General features: G+C 60.2%; 1 protein-coding gene across 5 annotated transcripts in view; it reads right to left on the reverse strand.

The window, feature by feature from the left end:
* AGRN (agrin) overlaps positions 1 to 19,058 on the reverse strand; it is an 87,607-nt gene that overhangs the window by 24,405 nt on the left and 44,144 nt on the right. For all 5 annotated transcript variants that reach the window (XM_039563831.1, XM_039563828.1, XM_039563827.1 and 2 more), the window contains 14 exons: positions 18,099 to 18,323; positions 16,183 to 16,407; positions 14,834 to 15,040; positions 9,839 to 10,060; positions 7,525 to 7,719; positions 6,500 to 6,700; positions 4,883 to 5,028; positions 4,667 to 4,772; positions 4,202 to 4,315; positions 2,538 to 2,702; positions 2,023 to 2,166; positions 1,287 to 1,411; positions 910 to 1,015; positions 82 to 465 (listed from right to left, as the gene is read on the reverse strand). In XM_039563831.1, the coding sequence (XP_039419765.1) occupies positions 82 to 465; positions 910 to 1,015; positions 1,287 to 1,411; positions 2,023 to 2,166; positions 2,538 to 2,702; positions 4,202 to 4,315; positions 4,667 to 4,772; positions 4,883 to 5,028; positions 6,500 to 6,700; positions 7,525 to 7,719; positions 9,839 to 10,060; positions 14,834 to 15,040; positions 16,183 to 16,407; positions 18,099 to 18,323 (2,565 nt within the window). The remainder of the gene's footprint in view (positions 1 to 81; positions 466 to 909; positions 1,016 to 1,286; positions 1,412 to 2,022; positions 2,167 to 2,537; positions 2,703 to 4,201; positions 4,316 to 4,666; positions 4,773 to 4,882; positions 5,029 to 6,499; positions 6,701 to 7,524; positions 7,720 to 9,838; positions 10,061 to 14,833; positions 15,041 to 16,182; positions 16,408 to 18,098; positions 18,324 to 19,058) is intronic.

Genomic DNA, 19,058 nt, shown 5'->3' on the forward strand with positions numbered 1-19,058 from the left:
GCCCCGGTGACGCCCCGGCTCCACCCGCGGTGACACCCAGGGCTGGCTGGAGCCCCCTGGAGCCGCAGGGGTGGCACTCACCGGCAGAGCCCGCCCCGCTGGACTCCTGGTCACCGCTGGTCCCCATGTCCTGGTCCCCGCTGCCCTCAGCGCTGCCGGACTCGCCGTAGCCCGGCTGGCTGGTGGCCACCACCACGGGCGCGGTGGCCAGCGGGCGAATGGTGGCCTTGTGCACCCCGTGGGTGACCCAGGGCGTGGTGGCCGGCCTGGCTGTTGTCACGCGCCTCGTCGTGGGGTGGCTTCGCTCCGTGGGCTTGGCTTCCAGCGGCACGGAGCTGGTGGCCACCCCTGTGGGCTCCGGGGCCCGCGTGGTGGCCTGAGGGGGTGCGGGCAGCAGGAGCCGGTCTGGGGGCAGCGTGGGCAGCGGCGTGGGGGGCACGGGGGGGCTCGTGTGGGGGATGGACTCTGCAAGGAGCGGACACAGGAGGTGAGGAGGGGGAAAAAGCCGGGATGGCACCAGGAAGGGGGTGACAAACCCCAGGAAGGGCACTGGCTGTGCCAGGGGTGTCCCAGAGGCACAGGGGGCAAGGGTCAGTGTCAGGACAAGGGGGTGGCACTGCCCAGGGGACACTCTCCAGGGGACACTCAGCATGGCACTGCCTGGGGACACTCTCCAGGGGACACTCAGTGTGGCACTGCCTGGGGACACTCTCCAGGGCACACTCAGCGTGGCACTGCCTGGGGACACTCTCCAGGGCACACTCAGCGTGGCACTGCCTGGGGATGCTCTCCAGGGGACACTCAGCATGGCACTGCCTGGGGACACTCTCCAGGGCACACTCAGCATGGCACTGCCTGGGGACACTCTCCAGGGGACACTCAGCGTGGCACTGCCCAGGGGACACTCACCGTGGCACTGCCCCACGTGCTTGACTGTGATGTGCTGGCCCTGCCTGCAGGCGATGGTCAGCAGCTGGCACTGGTCCCCGTAGGTGACACCGTCGGAGCCACACACCTGGGGGCACAGGGGACACCACAGCTGCACCTCTGGGCCCCTCCCAGCAGCGGGAACAGGGCCCTAAAAGCTGGAAGTGTTTCTGGGGGGGCTCCTGTGGGGCACAGAGCAGCTCGGAGGTGCCAGCGGGGCACGGAGCGTCCCCGGCTGGGGGACACGTGTGACCTGCATGTCACCAGCAGGGAACAATCCCCTGCCTGGTTCTGTGGGGGAGAGACATGAGAACACCCCCAAATGTCCCTGAGCCCCCCCAAGGGTGCTGTCCCCAAACCTTGGTCGTGTTGGCCTCGGAGCACAGCGGGGACGGGCACTCGCAGTGGGCGAAGCCGTTCACCTCCACGCACGAGGCCCCGAACTCGCAGCGCATCTCCTCGCAGGATGTGGGGGCTGAGGGGTCTGCGGGGAGGGAAAGGGGGTGAGCAGTGAGAATCCCAGTTGTGCAGGAGCCAAAATCCCAAATGCAGGAAGTAAAATCCAGACTGTACAGGAACCAAAAGCCAGACTGTACAGGAACCAAAATCCCAAACACGCAGAAACAAAATCCTGGTTATACAGGAAGCAAAATCCCAAGTACAGGAAGCAAAATCCCAGTTCTAGGAACCAAAATCCTAATTCTAGGAACCAAAATCCCAATTCTAGGAACCAAAATCCCAGTTACAAAGGAACCAAAATCCCAAACACGCAGAAACAAAATCCCGGTTATACAGGAAGCAAAATCCCAAGTACAGGAAGCAAAATCCCAGTTCTAGGAACCAAAATCTTAATTCTAGGAACCAAAATCCCAGTTACAAAGGAACCAAAATCCCAATTATACAGGAAGCAAAATCCCAGTTACAAAGGAACCAAAATCCCAGTTATAGAGGAAGAAAAATCCCAATTACACAGGAACCAAAATCCCAGTTATACAATCAAAATCCCAAAGAGAGGAACAAAAATCCCAATTACACAGGAACCAAAATCCCAGTTATTCAGACACCAAAATCCCAGTTATGCAGGAACCCCCTGACCTTTCTCACAGCCAGCAGTGCCCAGTTTGCTGCCGTTGGGGCACTGGTTGCACTTCATGCCCATGATGCCCGTCCTGCAGGAGCACAGCCCCGTCATCTGCTCGCAGTCATCCCGCACCGAGCCCACGGGGTCACAGTTACAGGCTGGGAGAGGGGAAATGCAGTTACAGGGTGGGAAATAGGGGAAAAACCACCGTTACAGGGTGGGAAAGGGAGAAAATGGAGCTGTAGGATTGAAAAGGGGGAAAACCCCACAGTTACAGAGTGGGAAATAGGGAACATCCCCGCTGTTTTGCTGGTGGATTTGTGGAGCCAGGGATTCCCTCAGGAATCCAAGGGAAGAGCGAGGAGAAGGGGCCAGAGAAGCCCAGGATGTCCCGAGCTGCTGCCACCCCTGCCCCGCTCAGGGGGTGGTGATGTCCCACCCCTGTCCCACTCACAAATGGTGGCCCTGTCCTTGCCCACCCTCACAGGGGGTGTTCCAGCCCTGTCCCCGTGCCCCCCGGGTCACTCACGGGTGCAGCCGCTCCGGCCGTCGGTGACGATGCCGCGGAAGTTCCAGAAGCCGGGCTCGCAGCGGTCGCACTTGAGGCCGCCCACGCCGGGTTTGCAGGAGCACTGGCCCGTGCCCGGGTCACAGGAGCCGCCGTAGGAGCCGTAGGGGTTGCACTGGCACGTGCCTGGGGGCGGCGAGAGCAGGGACACCCCTGTGGTCACCGGGTGCCACCCGCTGCTGCCAGCGCTTCTCCTCCGTGCCAGCTCCTAGGGCTGAACCCGCTGTCATGGAGAGCTCCTCTCTCATTTACATCAAAGGCAAGGAAGCCATTAGAGGCTGATTATTAATTCATTAACGAGCAGCTTGATGGAGGGGAGGCAGCCAAAGACAGACAGGGAGACGCTGTCCTGGTCCCAGTGGGAAAGGGACAGCGAGGGACACCTGGGGAGCACAGGGAGGGGGTGGCTGAGCACATCCCAGCGCTGCCGGGCCAGGGAAAGGGAATGTCCATGGATAAACCTGTCCCAGGGGATTCCAGCTGCTCCTTAAGTGGTGATCATCCCCTGAGGGATGTTTGCTGCCAACCCAGGGACACAGGTGGGACACAGACTGGTGGGATCTGGGCTCCAGGCAGCTGGGAAGCTGAGTCCATGGATGGGGGGGCAGGATTTCCACGGGAAACCCTGAGGATCGTCACTGGAAATGCTCCTGTCACCTGGAGGATCCCCCTGGGCAACACCCCTGCAGCTCCCAGCCCATCCCACAGCCCACCCCACACAGCCCCCAAAGCTGAAGTCACACACGCAGGCCATCCCAAGCTGCTGCTTTTCCCATTATCCAGCTGCTTTCCCCATTATCCCAGCCCAGGAACACGAGGAATTGTGTCTCCATGGGCTGATGTATTTCCCCCACCAGGCAGCCACAGCCTCAGCTGTCCAGAGCCTTTTAAAATGCTCAGATAATTATGGAATAAATATTAATGAGCCACTGGCCAGCTCAGCTTCCTGCACAGGAGGTCACCCCCCTGTCACCGGGCCTGGGGTGGCCTCTGGGAGGTCCCCAGGTGAGGCATTTCCCACCATGGAATATTCCTGTCACTCAGGCAGGTGGAAATCCCCGAGCCCAGCCACGGGTTGAAAGCACCGAGGGCACAGCGTGGCCCTGGAGGGACCTTTGGGGACATCCCAAGGGGACTCCACCACCCTGCCCTCCTGCATTCCAAAGGGATTCAGGCCTGGAAGTTGGCTCAGGGCTTTTGGAAGGACGGGAGCATCACCTGCAGTGGGAGGTTGTGGCCGGGTGGGGTCAGTCCCTTCTCCCAGGGGACAAGGGACAGAAGCGGAGGAAAAGTTGCACCAGGAGAGGTTTAGGTTGGATATCTGGGAAGATTTGTTCAATCAAAGAGTAGCCAGGCATTGGAACGGGCTGTCCAGGAAAGTGGTGGAGTCACCATCCCTGGAAAGGGTCAAGAAACCTGTGGATGTGGCACTCGGGGACACGGTTTTGCGGTGACCACAGCGGTGCTGCCACTTGGGAGAGCTTTTCCGACTTTAATATCCCGCGATTCTGCAGCTGGGGAGCGTCCAGCTTCGCCTCCCCTGGGACAGGACCCCAAACCCTCCCTCCAGCTGCTCCTCCAGCCCACCCCGAAGGTCCCTCGGTGCCCCCCGAGGTGGCACTCACTGGGGCATCCGGCCGCTCCCACACCCAGCGCCAGGGTGACGTTGTCCGGGCAGCAGCCGTAGACGGTCTGGCTGCAGTGTGGCACCAGCAGAGGCGGCGGGGTGGTGGCCAGGGCTGCAGGGGGAGGACAGGGACACACGGGTCACTTTGGCACCCGCCACGTGCGCGTGGATCCAGCGGCATTCCCGCAAATCCTCGTGGAGGTGCTGGGGACAGGAGGTGAGGTCCGACCCTCGGCCAGGGACCGTGGGAGTGGGAAGAGCAAAGGGACAGGGACAGGGACAGGGACAGGGACAGGGACAGGGACAGGGGGGTGTCCCCAGTGAGCAGTTCCTGCTGTCCCCAGGGAGAGGGCACAGCCGGGCACACAGCCGGGCACACAGCCACCAGGGAGGAGTGGTTGCCCTCAGGGGACACACACGGGCACACAGGGACTCACACAGGTGGCTCCCCGGGGGGACTCACCCCGACAGGCTCCCTGGCTGGTGACAAAGAGCTCCTGGCGTTTCTCGCATCGCGTCTTCTTCAGCTCGCACTCGTTGGCGTAGGTGGCACCGTCAGAGCCACACACCTGTGCCAGCACAGCGAGGGGACGGCTCAGCGCAGCCCCTGGCACGGAGTGCCCGCTCCGGGGATGGGCTGTGCTGCCCGGGGAGGGGACGGGAGGAGGGCAGCGCTCACCGGGCTGCGGGGCACGGCCAGGCACGTGAAGTCGCACACGCAGGGCTCGTCCTCGGCGTCCTCGTCCCACCAGCCCCCGAACTGCCGGCACCGCTCCTGCTCGCACTCGCTGCCATCCCCCGAGCCAGAGCCCCCCGAGCCACACTCTGGGGACAAGGATGCCACGGTGACACGGGGCTCCCTCCCGGCGGGGCAGAGCCGGGGGGACGTGCAGGGCACGGGGACAAAGCCCTCTCCTGGCTCGAGGATGTGCCCAGGACACCCAAACCTCAGCGGGTTTCACTTTTCAGCCCCAAAATCCTGGCCCCACGCGGGGTGGGATCTGATGCCGGGGCTACAGGGAGGATCCCAGATGTCCCACTGCTGGCACGGTGTTGTGCCAATCACACTGCAAAGGGGCTTCGGCAGGTGGCCTGAGCTTCTCCTCCCGCAGCAGGAGCCAGACCAGGGCCCTGTGGTTGCCCAGCTGCCAGGAGGGACAGCTGCCACTTGCTTTGGTGACAATTGCACTCCGTGCTCTGACCCAGCTCCTTGCCCCCATCCCAAACCCTCCACGCACAGGGAGATCGTGGATGGTGTGGAGCTGGGATTTGGGTTTGGACGTTGGGGTAGGGAGAGGTTTGAAATCCCTGAAGCTCTGCAGGATGCTCCGAGCCGCAGCAGCGGCAGAGACGTGGCTGATTTCAAAGGCTGCTGGAAGGGGAAAAGCAGAGGGGGGAAGGGGAACCTGGCCCTTTTTCTGGAGTGATCAAAGGCTGCGCTTTGGCATTACACAGAGAATTATTCAGGCTCTGCTTCCGGAGGGACAGCAACCTGGAATCCCCCGGGGAGGGCTGGGATCAAACACCCTGTTCTGTCTGCTCTCCCCCTCTCTGATGTCCTTCCCAGCTCCTTTAACATGTGTGCCGTGGGCCAGGGAACCTCAGCTCCCTCCCTGTGCCAGCAGGAATCTGCAGATTCCCAGAGATTTCCCAGAGTGGGAAAACTCAGCGGGTTCTCTATTTTTAGGCTCACCAAGCAAGGTGCAGCCGACCCCAAAACCTTCCCTGGGGCTCTTCTGAGTCAACAGAGCCACGGGATGGGTTGGAAGGGGCCTTAAAGATCCAGTTCCAACCCCTGCCAGGGGCCAGGATGCCAGGGATGGCATTGGAAAGGGAATATTTACAAGGGATGCAGAGACAGGACAAGGGGGAATGGCTTCACACTGAGAAAGGGGACATTCAGGTGGGATATAGGGAACTGATTCCTCCCTGTGAGGGCGGGGAGGCCCTGGCACAGGGTGCCCAGAGAAGCTGTGGCTGCCCCTGGATCCCTGCAAGCTTCCAAGGATAGGTTGGATAGGATTGGAAAAAACTGGGATGGTGGAATGGGGGTTGGAATTTGAAGGGGGCTGGCACAGGAGCTGCCGTGCAGGGGGTCTTTGGGGTCTCACAGGGCACAGCGGGGTTCCGTGGCGCACAGAGGGGCAGCAGGGAAGCGTGGCTGGCACAGGACCTGCCCTTTTGGGGCTTTTGGGGTCTCACCGGGCACAGCGGGGCAGCGAGGGAAGCTCAGCGCACGGAACCCTCGGCCCTCCCTCCCTTTCCCCCGACCCACGAAGAAGCAGGACCAACGCACCGTCCTCACAGGGTCCCATCCTGGCCACCTCGATGCTCTTCTGCAGCTGGCACGAGGCCACCTGCAGCTGGCAGGGGCTGTCGTAGGTGACGCCGTCGGTGCCGCACACCGGGGCCGGGGGCTGGCGCTCGCAGCGTGGGCACAGGCACTGCCCGCCCACGCAGCGGCTGCCGAAGGAGCACACGGAGCTGCCACACGACTCTGGGGCACAGGGAGGGACAGGCTCAGCCACCCGAGCGGCTCCCGTGGCCACCAGTGCTGTGTCACAGAGCTGGGGACACCAATGCCACGTTATTCCTTATTTAATCCACGCGAGCTCTACGAGGGTCGGGTGCCCACCCCGAGCATTTCGGATTCCCAGCAGCTCTTTTCTGGTGAAATAAATCCCATTTAAGCATTTACTCTGGAAGTCAGCTGCCATCCTCACCCATCCTTCCTTCCCCAAACCCCCGGAGAATCTCTCACCCCTGGAACACCCAGCCCCAGCTGGACAGGTATTTATGAGGCTCCAATCATCACCGCAGCTTTTGGCTTAATGAAGAAGCCGAGCGGGGCTTTTAATTCATTAAGAAATGAGCCCAGACGGCTCCCTGGGCTGGGGAGTGGGGAGGAAACCAGGAACAAAGAGGAATTAACCCCAGGGGATGGAGGGGAGGGAAAGGCAGGGAAGGATCAAACGGAGCCTGGTGCTCTCCGTTCTGCCGCTGGCTGTTAACACGTTTTCAGCCTAATTCCCGACTCGGCCCCACGGACATTAATCCAATTTCTTTGCTCGGCTCAGAAAAATAACACGGGGTGCACTCCCCTCTGTGCACCACCAACCAGCTGGGGCTAAAAAGCTGCTGGAGAGCCTCAAAATACCCAACCATTCCTAAGTTAAAATCACCCAGGCAAGGGGAGGGAAAAAACCTCGTGAGTGACCAAACCCACGGGATAACCACGCTGCGGGATGACCAGAGCGGGGCCGAGCATCCTCTGCCTGCGGGATGTGACGCGGGGGACAAAGGGGACGCTGGCACACTCACTGCAGTCCCCCTGGGCGGCCACCAAGATGTTTTTCTGCTGGGTGCAGGCTCGGACGTGCAGCTCGCACTCGCTGCCGTAGGTGTTGCCGTCGGTGCCGCAGACGGGCTGCGACGAGGGGACGCACTCGGTGGGGCACACGCAGCGCCCCGTCTCCGCCTCGCAGATGGCCCCGAACTGGCATTTGCCGCAGCGCTCTGGGCACAGCAAGGACAAAAGCGGCGTTAAAACAGCGGGGAAGGCGTTGCTGGCTCGTGGTGGAGCTGTGGAATAGTCTGGAAGCAAAGCTCATCTTTTTTAAGGGACACCTTGAGCTGTCCCAGCTGGCTGCAAGCCCCGGCCAGCCCGGACATTTCCAGGGATGGGGAAGCCACAGCTTCTCTGGGCAACCTCCCCACCCTCCCAGCGAAGAAATGAGTCCCAAAATCCCATCCAAGCCTCCTCACGCAGCTCTAAACCCCAGTAAGGCAGAAAGAAAAGCTCGCTGCACCCTCCTCCCGCTGCATGTCCCCAGGCCGAGGAAGGGATGCAGGAGCAGGGAGAGGCTGGAAGAAAAGCAAGAACTCCTCCTAAAAACCATCAGGGCCAGGAGAAAGGGGCTGAAATGTCACTGTCGCTGTGGCTCTCAGAGCTAAAGAGGTGGGAGAGAGCACAATTACGGGGAGCAATAAATCAGCCACGGGCTCCGGGGAGGGGGGAGGAGAGGCAGCAGATTCCCACAGGAAGAGGCGGTGGGAAGGGGGATTCCACCTCCAGCTCGATTCCTTTGCTGGTTGCAGGTGGAATATCACACCTGACACGCTGACAGCCAGGCTGAGGGCACAAAAACCCCTTTATTTGGTAAAAATTCCCTCTCCAAGCAGCTCTCCCTCCTCGCAGGAGACACCAGGCAGCACAGCCCCCGACTCCTGGGTGTTCACTGATTCATCCTCTCCTTCCAGCACCTCCCTTCCCTCCCTGCCAGCCCCATGCCTCCTCCATTTTGCCAGGAATTTGGCTCCAAGGTGCTTTTCCTGCTTTTTCTCCTCCACACAGCAGCTGCTGCCTTGGCATGGGGGAGGAGGAGGCACCAGCCCCCTGCTCGGTTCGTGCTGGTGGCCTGGAGGTTTTTATCTGTGGCACAAATCCCGAGCCATGTACGGGATCTGCAGCTCCAGGGGATGCTGAGGGCAGCCAGCTCCTCATTCCCAGCCAGAGGGTTTGGGGCAGAAAATCTGTATTTGATCAATCTGCAATTAGCCCAGCTCTGCCTGAACATCCCAAAGATTTGGTTCTGGGAGAACCAAGCTTAGCCCAGGCTGTGCCCGGCTGCAAACCCTGAGTGGCAAAGCTGTGCTGGCACAGGGAGCAGATGGAAGTGCCTGGAGCAGGGAATGGGCACGGCCCTGAGAGCTCCAGGAGTGTTTGGACAACGCTCCCAGGGTGGGATTTTTGGGGTGGATTCAGGGATCCCTGCGGGTCTCGCTCAGCTCGGACATTCCGTGGCTCTGTGCCGTGGGAAGGGCTGAGCTGCATTTCCGTGGTGGGTTCTCCTTTGGGATCGGGATGGAGCCCGCTGAGCTCACCCCTGAGGCAGAGCCTTCTCTGCAGGGCAGCTCGGGGAGGGTTTGCTGGGTCAGGGGACAGTGCCAGGCCTGGTGTTCACGGAGGGACAACTCCCAGCTCATCCCGAGCTTTCCCACTGCCTCACATCCCTCAGTGAGGAAGGAGCACCCAGGGTGGAGCCTGGATCCTCTCCCAGCGCCCTCCTTTGAGCTGAAACACAACCCAAACCTCTCTGTCCCCACGGGCAGTGCCACCTCTGTGCTTGGGTCACTGTCTGTCCCTGTGCGCCAGCCCGGGCTGGGGCGAAGGGAGGAGGAACAACAACAGCAAAACAACAATGACAAAACAACACCAATCCCAGCCCAAATCTCACCACAAGGCCCCTCATGCTTGACCCCGGTGTCCCTCTTGAGGTCGTGGGCCATGAACAACAACCAAACAACAACAACCAAACAACAAAACAAGGCCCAGCCCAAATCCCACCGCAGGACTCCTCGTCCTTCACCCTGGTGTCCCTCTGGAGGACACAGGCCAACAACAACAACAACAACAAAGCAACAACCCCCACCCGAAACCTCACCACAGGACCCCTTGACCTTCACCCTCACGTCCCTTTTGAGGTCACAGGCCAACAACAACAGAACAGCAACAAGAAAACAATCCCCCAGCCCAAATCTCATCACAAGGCCCCTTGTGCTTGACCCCAAAGTCCCTCTTGAGAGCGCACAGGCCATAAACCACAACAAAACAACAAGAACCCCCCAGTCTTACCACAGGGCCCCTTGTGTTTGACCCTGATGTCCCTCTGGAGCACGCAGGCCATGGCGTCCAGCTCGCAGGGGTTGCCGTAGGTGCGCTGGTCGGTGCCACACACGGGGTCGTAGCGGCCCTGGCACTGCTGCTGGCACTCGCACACGGCCTCCTGGTTCTTCACCACGCACGTGGCCCCGAAGGAGCACTCCACGCCCAGGCAGGGGCTGGGTGTGCCCAGGTCTGCAGAGGGGACAGGGACGGGCGCGGGTGGCTCGGGTGGGTGCCGGCGCGGGTGGCGGGCGCTGAGCGGAGCAGGACGTGCCAGCGTCCCCAGCCGCGGGGCCACCCGCCTGCCCCGAGCCGTGGCACGAGCACAGAGCTGCTGGGCTCACCCCCAGGCCCCATCCCCTCCGTGCCACCCCGCCATGCCCGGCTCAGCACGGTCCCCATGCGTGGCGGAGGTTAGGGATGGGCAGCAGGCATGGGATCGTCTCCCCGCATGCCAGGAACAGGATTCCCACCCCCCTGTCCCCTCCATCCTGGGCAGAACCTTCCACAAAGCTCCCACAGGCAGAGCTCCCTTCCCTGGGACCCACACCCTTGGGATCACACTGGAAAACTCATGCTGGCACCCCTTGTGGGATTCGCCAGCAGGACCCGGCTGGAGAGGACACACGCAGCTCCAGCACACTGCTCATCCCCCAGGGAGCTGCTGTGGGGCAGCATGGGGACATCCCATGCCCTTCCTTCATCCCAGCCCTCGGGAAATGACTCCAGCAGAGCCCTGAGGCTCCCAGGGATTGGTAATCCCACAGAAGCAGCATTCCCTCTGGATCCACCACCCCAGGCGAGCAGTGGCACCTCCCCTGGGGATGCTCAGAGGTGACAAAGTGCCAGCAGAGAGCACAGGCCGTGTCCCACTCCCTGCTGGCAGGGAAATCCCAGGGATTCCTCCCTACTCCCAACCAGAAATTCCCTCCAGGAATCCCCCCCCACCACCACCCAGGAGCCAAGGGAGGAGTGGGGACAGAGCCAGCACTGCCCAGTGACCCTCCGGACAACGGCCCCGAGGGGCTGGGGCAGGGAAGGGACACCAGGGATTCCATCTGTGCTGGACAGTGACAAGGACACAGGACAAGGACACGGGTGGGGACACACAATGCAGCCCAGAGGAGATGGAGCAGCAGCAGACACAGCGCAGCCCCGGCAGCGAGGCAGGAACGGAGCCGTGAGCTGGGAAAGGTCCCTCTGGAGCAGCCCTGGGCACCTCTCCAGCTGGCACCACGGCGGTGGCACCTCTGCAGGGCAGGAGCCGGGCAGAAGCCCTGTGCCAGCCGCCGGGAAGGGCCCGGATCGGGATCTGCCTCTCTGGGAAGCACCTACCAAGTCACAGCCTAGAGCCGAGGGTCTGCAAAGAACAGGGAAAGGGGGACAGTTCAGGCACAGGGACACAGCTCCAGCCCCTCTCCAGCTCTCTCCCCAACTTCCCGGCAGCTCTGAGCACTTCCCGAGGACCAGGAATTGCTCCCTGGGGTGCTGCTCCCATCTGTTTGTCTCCCTTTTTTCCACGTCCCCCCAACACGCTGACACAGCTTCCACGGAGAAATTCCCTCCGATGGACACGATTTTTCTGGGCATGAAGCAAAGATAATCCCTGGTTTGAGATCCAGGCTCACATTCCTGCCTCGGGAAGCACGGGAATGGGAGTGGGAGCACAGGGAGAGGCCAGCCCTGATGGGGAACCCGGCCCTGACACTCCCTGTCCTTCTCCAGCAGGAAACCTGCGGAGATGCAGCACACCAAGTTCCCAAATCCCAGCCTGGAATATCTCACACACAGCCATGGGCCACCCCCAGGCATCTCTGGGGGGGTTGGCACCAACTTTGCTGTGGGTGGGAGCAACGAGGACCTGCTGGGCTGGGCTTTAATCAAGACCTGCTTTGGTTCCTGGCCCTGCCCCATCCTGGAGGGAGGGAAACTGAGGCACGGGGCAAGCAAAGCGCTCTTTGTGCACCCTGGGTGATTCCAGCGCGTGATCCTTTACCTGCTGCTGAGCCTGGAAGTGCTCCAGACCAGGCTTGGAGCAACCTGGGATAACGGGAGGTGTCCCTGCCTGTGGCAGGGGGCTGGACCTAGATGATTTATGATCCCTTCCAACCCAGCAGACACCTAACGAAGCCCAGGGATCGGGAATCCCAGATTCTGGGAATATCCAGGGAATACCGAGCTCTCCTGCCAGCTCAGCTGGGGGTGCCCATGGAGAAGAGGCACTGAAGCCACCTTGGAACCCATCCATCCACGCCTGGGACACGCAGTGAGCTCCGGCACCGCTCCACGGGGAAATATTCCCGGAATAGAACCACTTCCGAGCACAGCCAGCTCCTCAGAGCCTGGGAGAGGGAGCCGGGATCTCTGTGGAGCTGGGATTGGCAGGGACAAGCAGGACACACAGCTGGGACAGCACGGGGAGAAGCGCCACAGCCCCGGGCAGGCAGGAACTCCGGGAAGGAGGAGGTGGGGAAGCCAGGGGGGTTAGTCGGGAGCAGGAGGAGAGGGAAGATCAACCAGGAGCAGTCCGGAGTGATGCAGCAGCCCGGGGGGGGCCGGCCGAGGAGTGGAGGGCTCCCAGCACCCACCTCTGCTCCCACTCTCCTTTGCCTCGAAGGAAGCATCGGACAAGAGCCCAGCAATTTCCATTCCAGCAGGAAGAGTTTGGGGCGAGGGATGGGACAAACCCCAGGGCAACCTCTCCGTCCTGGGGGGCTCTCAGGCCAAACTAGAGAGAGGTGGGAGCAGTGAGAGGAGGCCAGGAGTGGCCCTGGCCACGGAGGAGGGGCAGAGGCGAGCTCCCAGCAGAGATGTCCGGGCAGGGAGCAGGAGGGTGGTGCCAGGACAGAATTCCTTCCTCCACACAGGCAACACTGTAAAACACAAGACACAGACGAAACAGGAAAGAGAGAGAGAGAGAAAGAGAGAAAGAGGGAGAAGAGAAGAGAGGAGAGCAGAGAGAGGCAGGGAGGAAAAGACAGATGCAACTACAGACACCTTCCTTCCTTCCTTCCCTGCTGTCCACATCGGCCTCATCCCATCCCTTCTTTCCCAGCTGCACCATCACAGCGCTGAGAGAGGTAAAACCAAGGCTTGGATGGTTTTGTTTGGCTTGGATGGCTTTGTTTGGCTTTGCCTCCCTGGCCTGGCTGCTGGGAAAGGCAGCAGAGCTCGGGGTTTGTCAGACGGCTGCTTGTGAGGGGTTCAAGTGCTGCCAGCCCCTCCCATTCCCTGCCTTTCCCAGCTCCCTGCATCCTCTGCATTCCCACAGCATCGAGGCATGGATGAGCACCCCAGCATTGAGCTCAGAGCTTTTCCTTTTCTGAGCTGACGGGGATCAAAATTCTGCTCACACCTCCCAGGGACGGGCAAAGGACTGCCCGGAGCTGTCACGGGCACGCTGCAATCCCAGGTTTTGGCAGACAGAGCCCTGGCTTTGATTCATTCCCCCCCTTTTTTGCTCCTATCCCACCAGGATGCAGCTCCTGGAAGCAGATGTGTGCTGGCCTGGAGGGAGGGGAGTTGGGAGGGAGCTGAAATAAAGGAGAGGGAGATGGAGAGAGGAACGGCAGGTGCAGCAGGAGCACATCCTGCAGCTCCTGGCCTTGTGCCACGGAACACGGCGGAAACGATGAGTGGCTGGTGCTCAGGAGCAGCGTGAATTCCCTGCTCTTCCCAGAAATTTGGGAAGTTTTGGCCTCTAAAGGAGGCACAGGGGAGGGTTTGAAGAGAGCCCAGGGAGCCAGGGCTGCAAAAAATCCCCCTCCTGGGAGCACAGCCCCTCCCACAGGGAAAACTCAGGGAATTGACTCCCAACCATTCCCCCATCAGAAATACAGGGAAATGAATGCTTAAAAATAACAGCTGTGGTTATTCCGAGTGGGAATTTGGGAGCCTGACAAACTCTTTTCCAGCAGCTGGGTCTGGCAGCCTCGAAAACCTCCAGCAGGAGCACAAAGCCAACAAAACCCATCCCCACCATGGAGTTCTAATTCCCGAGTACTTCAGGAGGTTCAATCCAGCTGATACCTGATAAAACATCAGCTCAAAAGAACAGGACACGATTCCAGAGGTGGGAAAAACCAAACTGAGCTGAAATGAACAACTTGTAACTCATCCAAATCAATCCAGTGGCTGCTTTAACCTCCTTCACTTCCTGGGGGAGAATCTTAACGCTGGACATTCCCAGCATCCTAAGGATCCAAAGCCCCATCCTATCCCATCCTCCTCAGAAAGGTCCATGGGGAAGCTTCTCCTAGAGACGAGACAAAGACACAGTGAGAGCTCCAGAGAGAGCACAGTGGGAGGAGTTCCCGGCGGAGAGCACCTGGAGCTGAGAGAAGCAGGCAGGCATGGAAGGGAGGGCATGGAAGGGGTTTGGAGACTGGCACTACCCTGGGAGGAGTGGGAATGGATGGCATGGACAGCAGGGAATGTGGTGGGGAGTGAGAGAGACCAGCTGGACGTGACAGACACGTGGCTCAAACACGGAGTGTCCCCCGTGTCACACACCAGACAGAGACAGACCACGGACAGCGAGACGGGCACACACCGGGGCTGCTGGAAGGACAGAAACACGGAACGAGGGACATTCCAGGCTGGCTGGACACAAGGCTGAGCCCATGCCTTGCTCAGCGGGCACCCATTTGCAGCTTCCCAGCATCCCACCCTGCCTGGAGAGGGATGGGAAGCGCCACGGGGTGGGTGAGGGACCAGCATCCCCATGGCATCAAGGGACCAGCATTTCCCACAGGACAGGGGGGAACCAGCACTCCTGTGGGAAGGAGATCTGGGGATCAGCACCCCTCCCTCATCCCAGGATGAGAGGGACCAGCATCCCCATGGAACAGCATCCCTGAGGGACGATCTGGGGACCAAGATCCCCACTGGATTGAGGGACCAGCACCCCCGTGGGAAGGAGGGCCCAGCACCCCCATGGGCTCCCTCCCAGCAGTCCGTCCTTACCGCAGGGCCCGCTGTGCTTGACGGGGATGGCAGCCTGCTGCTGGCACTCGGCCCGGCGGCGCTCGCAGTCGCTGCCGTAGGTGCGGCTGTCGCGGCCGCACAGGGGCCGGAAGGCGCCGTCGCAGGTGAGGCGGTCGCAGGAGCAGCGCGCGGCGCCGCGCCGGTTCAGGCACACGGCGTTGAACTTGCACTCGTCCTTGCATTTGTCTGCGGGGGAGGATGAAGCCGTTTTGGGGGGTTTTGTACCGTTTTTTCTTTTGTGTATATCGTCTGTATTCTTTACTTGTAGCCTGTTGTGCTGGTGGCTGGTTTTCCCAGCATTTTTCCATGCCCTTTCCCTAGGCGGAATGACAAAGCATATTGCAAAGCCCCTATCCTGTCTCGGTTCTCCCTGGCTACCAAGGCTCAAAACCAGCTCTTCAGACACATTTCCAGCAACAAAATGCTGATCCAGCTGAGCTGGATCTTTCTCAGTCACAGAGGGTTTCTGGAAGCCTCGTTGTCCCATCTGGGGTGCCAAAAAACTGGTGCCTGAGGTGGCCACCTAAAAACAGAGGCCAGGCAAGAACAAGGGAATAAAGGTAGGTGTTTATTGGAAGGGCCTTCAAAGGTGCACCCTGGGCAGGCCAAAGGCTCCACCTGAGACAGACCCTGGGTCACGGGTCCTTCACACTTTTATAAGTTTGGTCCATTTGCATATCAGGGTTAATTCTCCAATTATAACCTCAGTTAATGATGTCATTACCCCAAGTTTGCCCCTGCTCTTCAGAGGCTTTTGGTTTACACATTTTGGGGCCTGGGACAATCCGGGGGTCCTTGGAGAGCAAACCTAAAGAGAGTTTCTTATGGCTGAGCAGCACGAGAGAACAGCAGCTGAGAGGCCACAGGAAACGTCAGAGTGACCCAGCAGGCAGCGCGGGGTTTGAAAAATAGAAAAGTTAAAACCTAAGGCATCAAAAGTAAAGTCCCATCCGAGGGGGGGAAGACTTAGAAGGGCCTTGACCCGGGGCAGGGGAATTGCATCACCACTTGTGCTCCTAATTGGTGCTTTTTAGTCAATTATGCTAATTCACCAAACTTATCAAACTGTGTGCACCCCCGGTGGGGGCTGGGCTTTCGTGAGCCCTCTCCGTAAGCGCCCCCGGAGGCCTCCAAACAAAGATCCACTTTTAATTTACCTCCTTACTACAATTAGCTCCAGTTTCATTTCCAGGTTGGGAAAAAGGCAACAGAGACAGGCCAGCAGCGCTCACACCCGCCCTGGGCACAGCGGGATGGGGGTCAGGGGATGCTCCCTCTGCCCCGAGCGCTGCGAGGGAGGAGGAGGAGGAGGATGGCGAGGCACTCACCCTGCTGCTGGCACTGCCCTGAGCGCACCTTCTGGAGGTCCAGCCCCCGCACGGCCCCCGAGCGCCCCATCACGCACTCGTTGTCGTAGGTGACGCCGTCATCGCCGCACACGGGGTCCCTCCTCGGGGGGCAGCTCTCGGGCCGGGCCAGCAGCTCCGCCTGCCGCGTCCGGGGGTTCACCCGGCACACGCGGTTCGGGTCGGAGAGGACGCTCTTGCAGGGGTCTGGGAAGGGAGGTGGGAGCAGGGAGTCATTCCCTGCCCAAATCGGTGCTTCCCAGGCTCTGCTCCTTCCCTGCATGGCTCCAAGAGCCCCTCAAAGATCCCCTTGTGCCCCTAAGGACTCGTTCCTTACTGAGGGTACCTGACCTTTCCAAAGGGAACAGCGCTGGGATAAACTCTGCCTTTCCCCCATCCCGAGCTGCCCTCACACCCCTCTGCCCTTTTCCTGGGATAAACTCTGCCTTTCCCCCATCCCGAGCTGCCCTCACACCCCTCTGCCTCTCTCCTGGGATAAACTCTGCCTTTCCCCCATCCCAAGCTGCCCTCACACCCCTCTGCCTCTCTCCTGGGATAAACTCTGCCTTTCCCCCATCCTGAGCTGCCCTCACACCCCTCTGCCTCTCTCCTGACCCACACAAACCTTCTGAATCCAAGGAATGTTTGCAGGGTGCTTGGGACTCCCATCCTGCTCTTTATCCCTCCCTGGCTTCCCAAAGTGCTGGGAGAGCCCTGGAAGCAGCCAGGGCCCCACATCTCTAATCCAGGTTTAGGCTCCAATCTAGGTTTATCTGGATGCCCATCTCTGATGAGCTGAGCTCACTTCAGCACACCAAAACCACGGGGAAAACAGGTGCTGACTGCTCCTAATCCCGAAGGATTTTCCCTCCCATGCCAAGAACCTGGGGAGCACTGATTCCTTGTCTGCAATTCCAGAAGCACCACGGGATATTCCCACCCTTTAATCCCTGGAATCCCTGCACTGAGAAGGGCAGGAAACAACAACAATAATCGGGACCTCCCCGTCTGCCATCCCCACACCCCATGGGAATGGTGTAGGACAGGGTCCCAGCTGGATTTGTCCCTTTTAGCACAGAAATGAAGTGACCTCCACTGTCCCAAAGCACATCCCAAACCTTTCAGCTCACCCAGGAGCCCAAATTCCTTCAAGCACTTCCAGGTCCTACAGCCCTCCCTGAGCTCCTGCTGCTTCCCAGCTAAAACCAGGAGCTCCTGGAAGCTCCAATCTTATTCTGCACCCTAAAAACCCCGGAGGCTCTGTGCCAAAAGCACAGCCAGGGGCCTCCAGGGAGCAGCAGGAGGGACAGGAGGTGGCACAGATGCTGGAGCTGCTCTCTGGGTCAGTGGGGCTGGAGCACAAACACCCCGAGGGAAGCGGGGCCTTGGTCTCAGTGTCAGCAGCTGTCACCCAGAGTGACCTTTTGCTGCCCAGAGCGACCTGTTTGTGCCCAACCAGACCCTTCTGCCGCCCAGAGTGACCTGTTTGTGCCCAACCTGACCTTTCTGCTGTCCAAACTGACCTGTTTGTGCCCAACCAGACCCTTCTGCCGCCCAGAGTGACCTGTTTGTGCCCAACCAGACCCTTCTGCCGCCCAGAGTGACCTATCTGTGCCCAACCTGACCTTTCTGCTGTCCAAACTGACCTGTTTGTGCCCAACCTGACCCTTCTGCCGCCCAGAGTGACCTATTTGTGCCCAACCTGACCTTTCTGCTGTCCAAACCGACTTTTTCCTGCCCACACCGCCCTTTCTGAGCTGACAGCAAGCACCCACCCAAATTTCTCCTCAACCCTTTCCCACCGCTCTTCCCTCCAACATTCCCACCTCAGCTGGACTCATTTTTAACCCCCTCATCCCCGGGATATTTCAAGCCCCTGGGGGTGCCAGGGGACTCACCACAGGGGCCATCGAACTTCTTGAAGACGTTCTCCTGCTTGTCGCAGGCGTGCTTGTTGAGGTGGCACTGGCTGGGGTAGTCGCGGCCGTCGCTGCCGCACACGGGGCTCTCGGGGACGCCGCTGCACGACGAGGGACACACGCACTTGGCCACCTGGCCATCGGGGGAGGGGACACACGTGCTGCCGAAGCTGCAGGTCACCTCTGCACAGGGGTCCTTGGAGCCTGAGGGACACAGGAGGGGACACGGGTGAGAGCACGGCAAAGGTCGCGGTCTCATTCCTCTCATGGAATAACCCCGAGATATCCCCTGGATCCATTCCCTCTGAGTGCCCCAAAAAGAGCAGCAATGGATCGTTTTCCACCAGTTCCAGCAGATGCCAGAGGCAGAGCTGTTCCCTGCTCCTGAGCAGCGAGTCCATCCCCCCCAGTGCCCACCCACCACGGGGGCTGTAGGATCATTCCGAACCCTCGGCACACGAGGAAGGAGCTCCCTCCCCTCCTGGCCCCTCTCTCCTCTCCTTTCCCACCCTCTCCACCTCTCCTGCAGTCTCTTTTCCCTACAAATGCTCCCTGAGAGCTCCAGGGTCCTCAAGGCCCTTCCTGCAATCCCCAATCAGAGCAAGAGCTCAAGGAGCAATTCCCTCGCTGACAAATTCGTTTGCCACCTTTTTATTTCCCCCCTTTATTTGTGGCTTTCTGATGATTATTAATTATTACTTGGAATCCGTCTCTCCCTGCTCCCTCCCCTGCGCAGGAGCCCCAGCAGGAGCTGGGTGTGGATTCACTGCACAGCCACACAGAAAGGTCAGGCTCATTTCCTGGGAGCTGAGGAGACTGGAGAGGGCTCATTCCTACAGCTCCGGGCTCGCAGTTGGAATGCCAGCCTGGGGAAGGGCTTTGATCAGCCCCACTTCCAGCTGTGGCAGATGTTTCCTGCCCTGCAGAGGTGCCGGGGGG

Source organism: Corvus cornix, chromosome 21, assembly GCF_000738735.6.
Source record: "Corvus cornix cornix isolate S_Up_H32 chromosome 21, ASM73873v5, whole genome shotgun sequence".
Taxonomy (NCBI): Eukaryota; Metazoa; Chordata; class Aves; order Passeriformes; family Corvidae; genus Corvus; species Corvus cornix.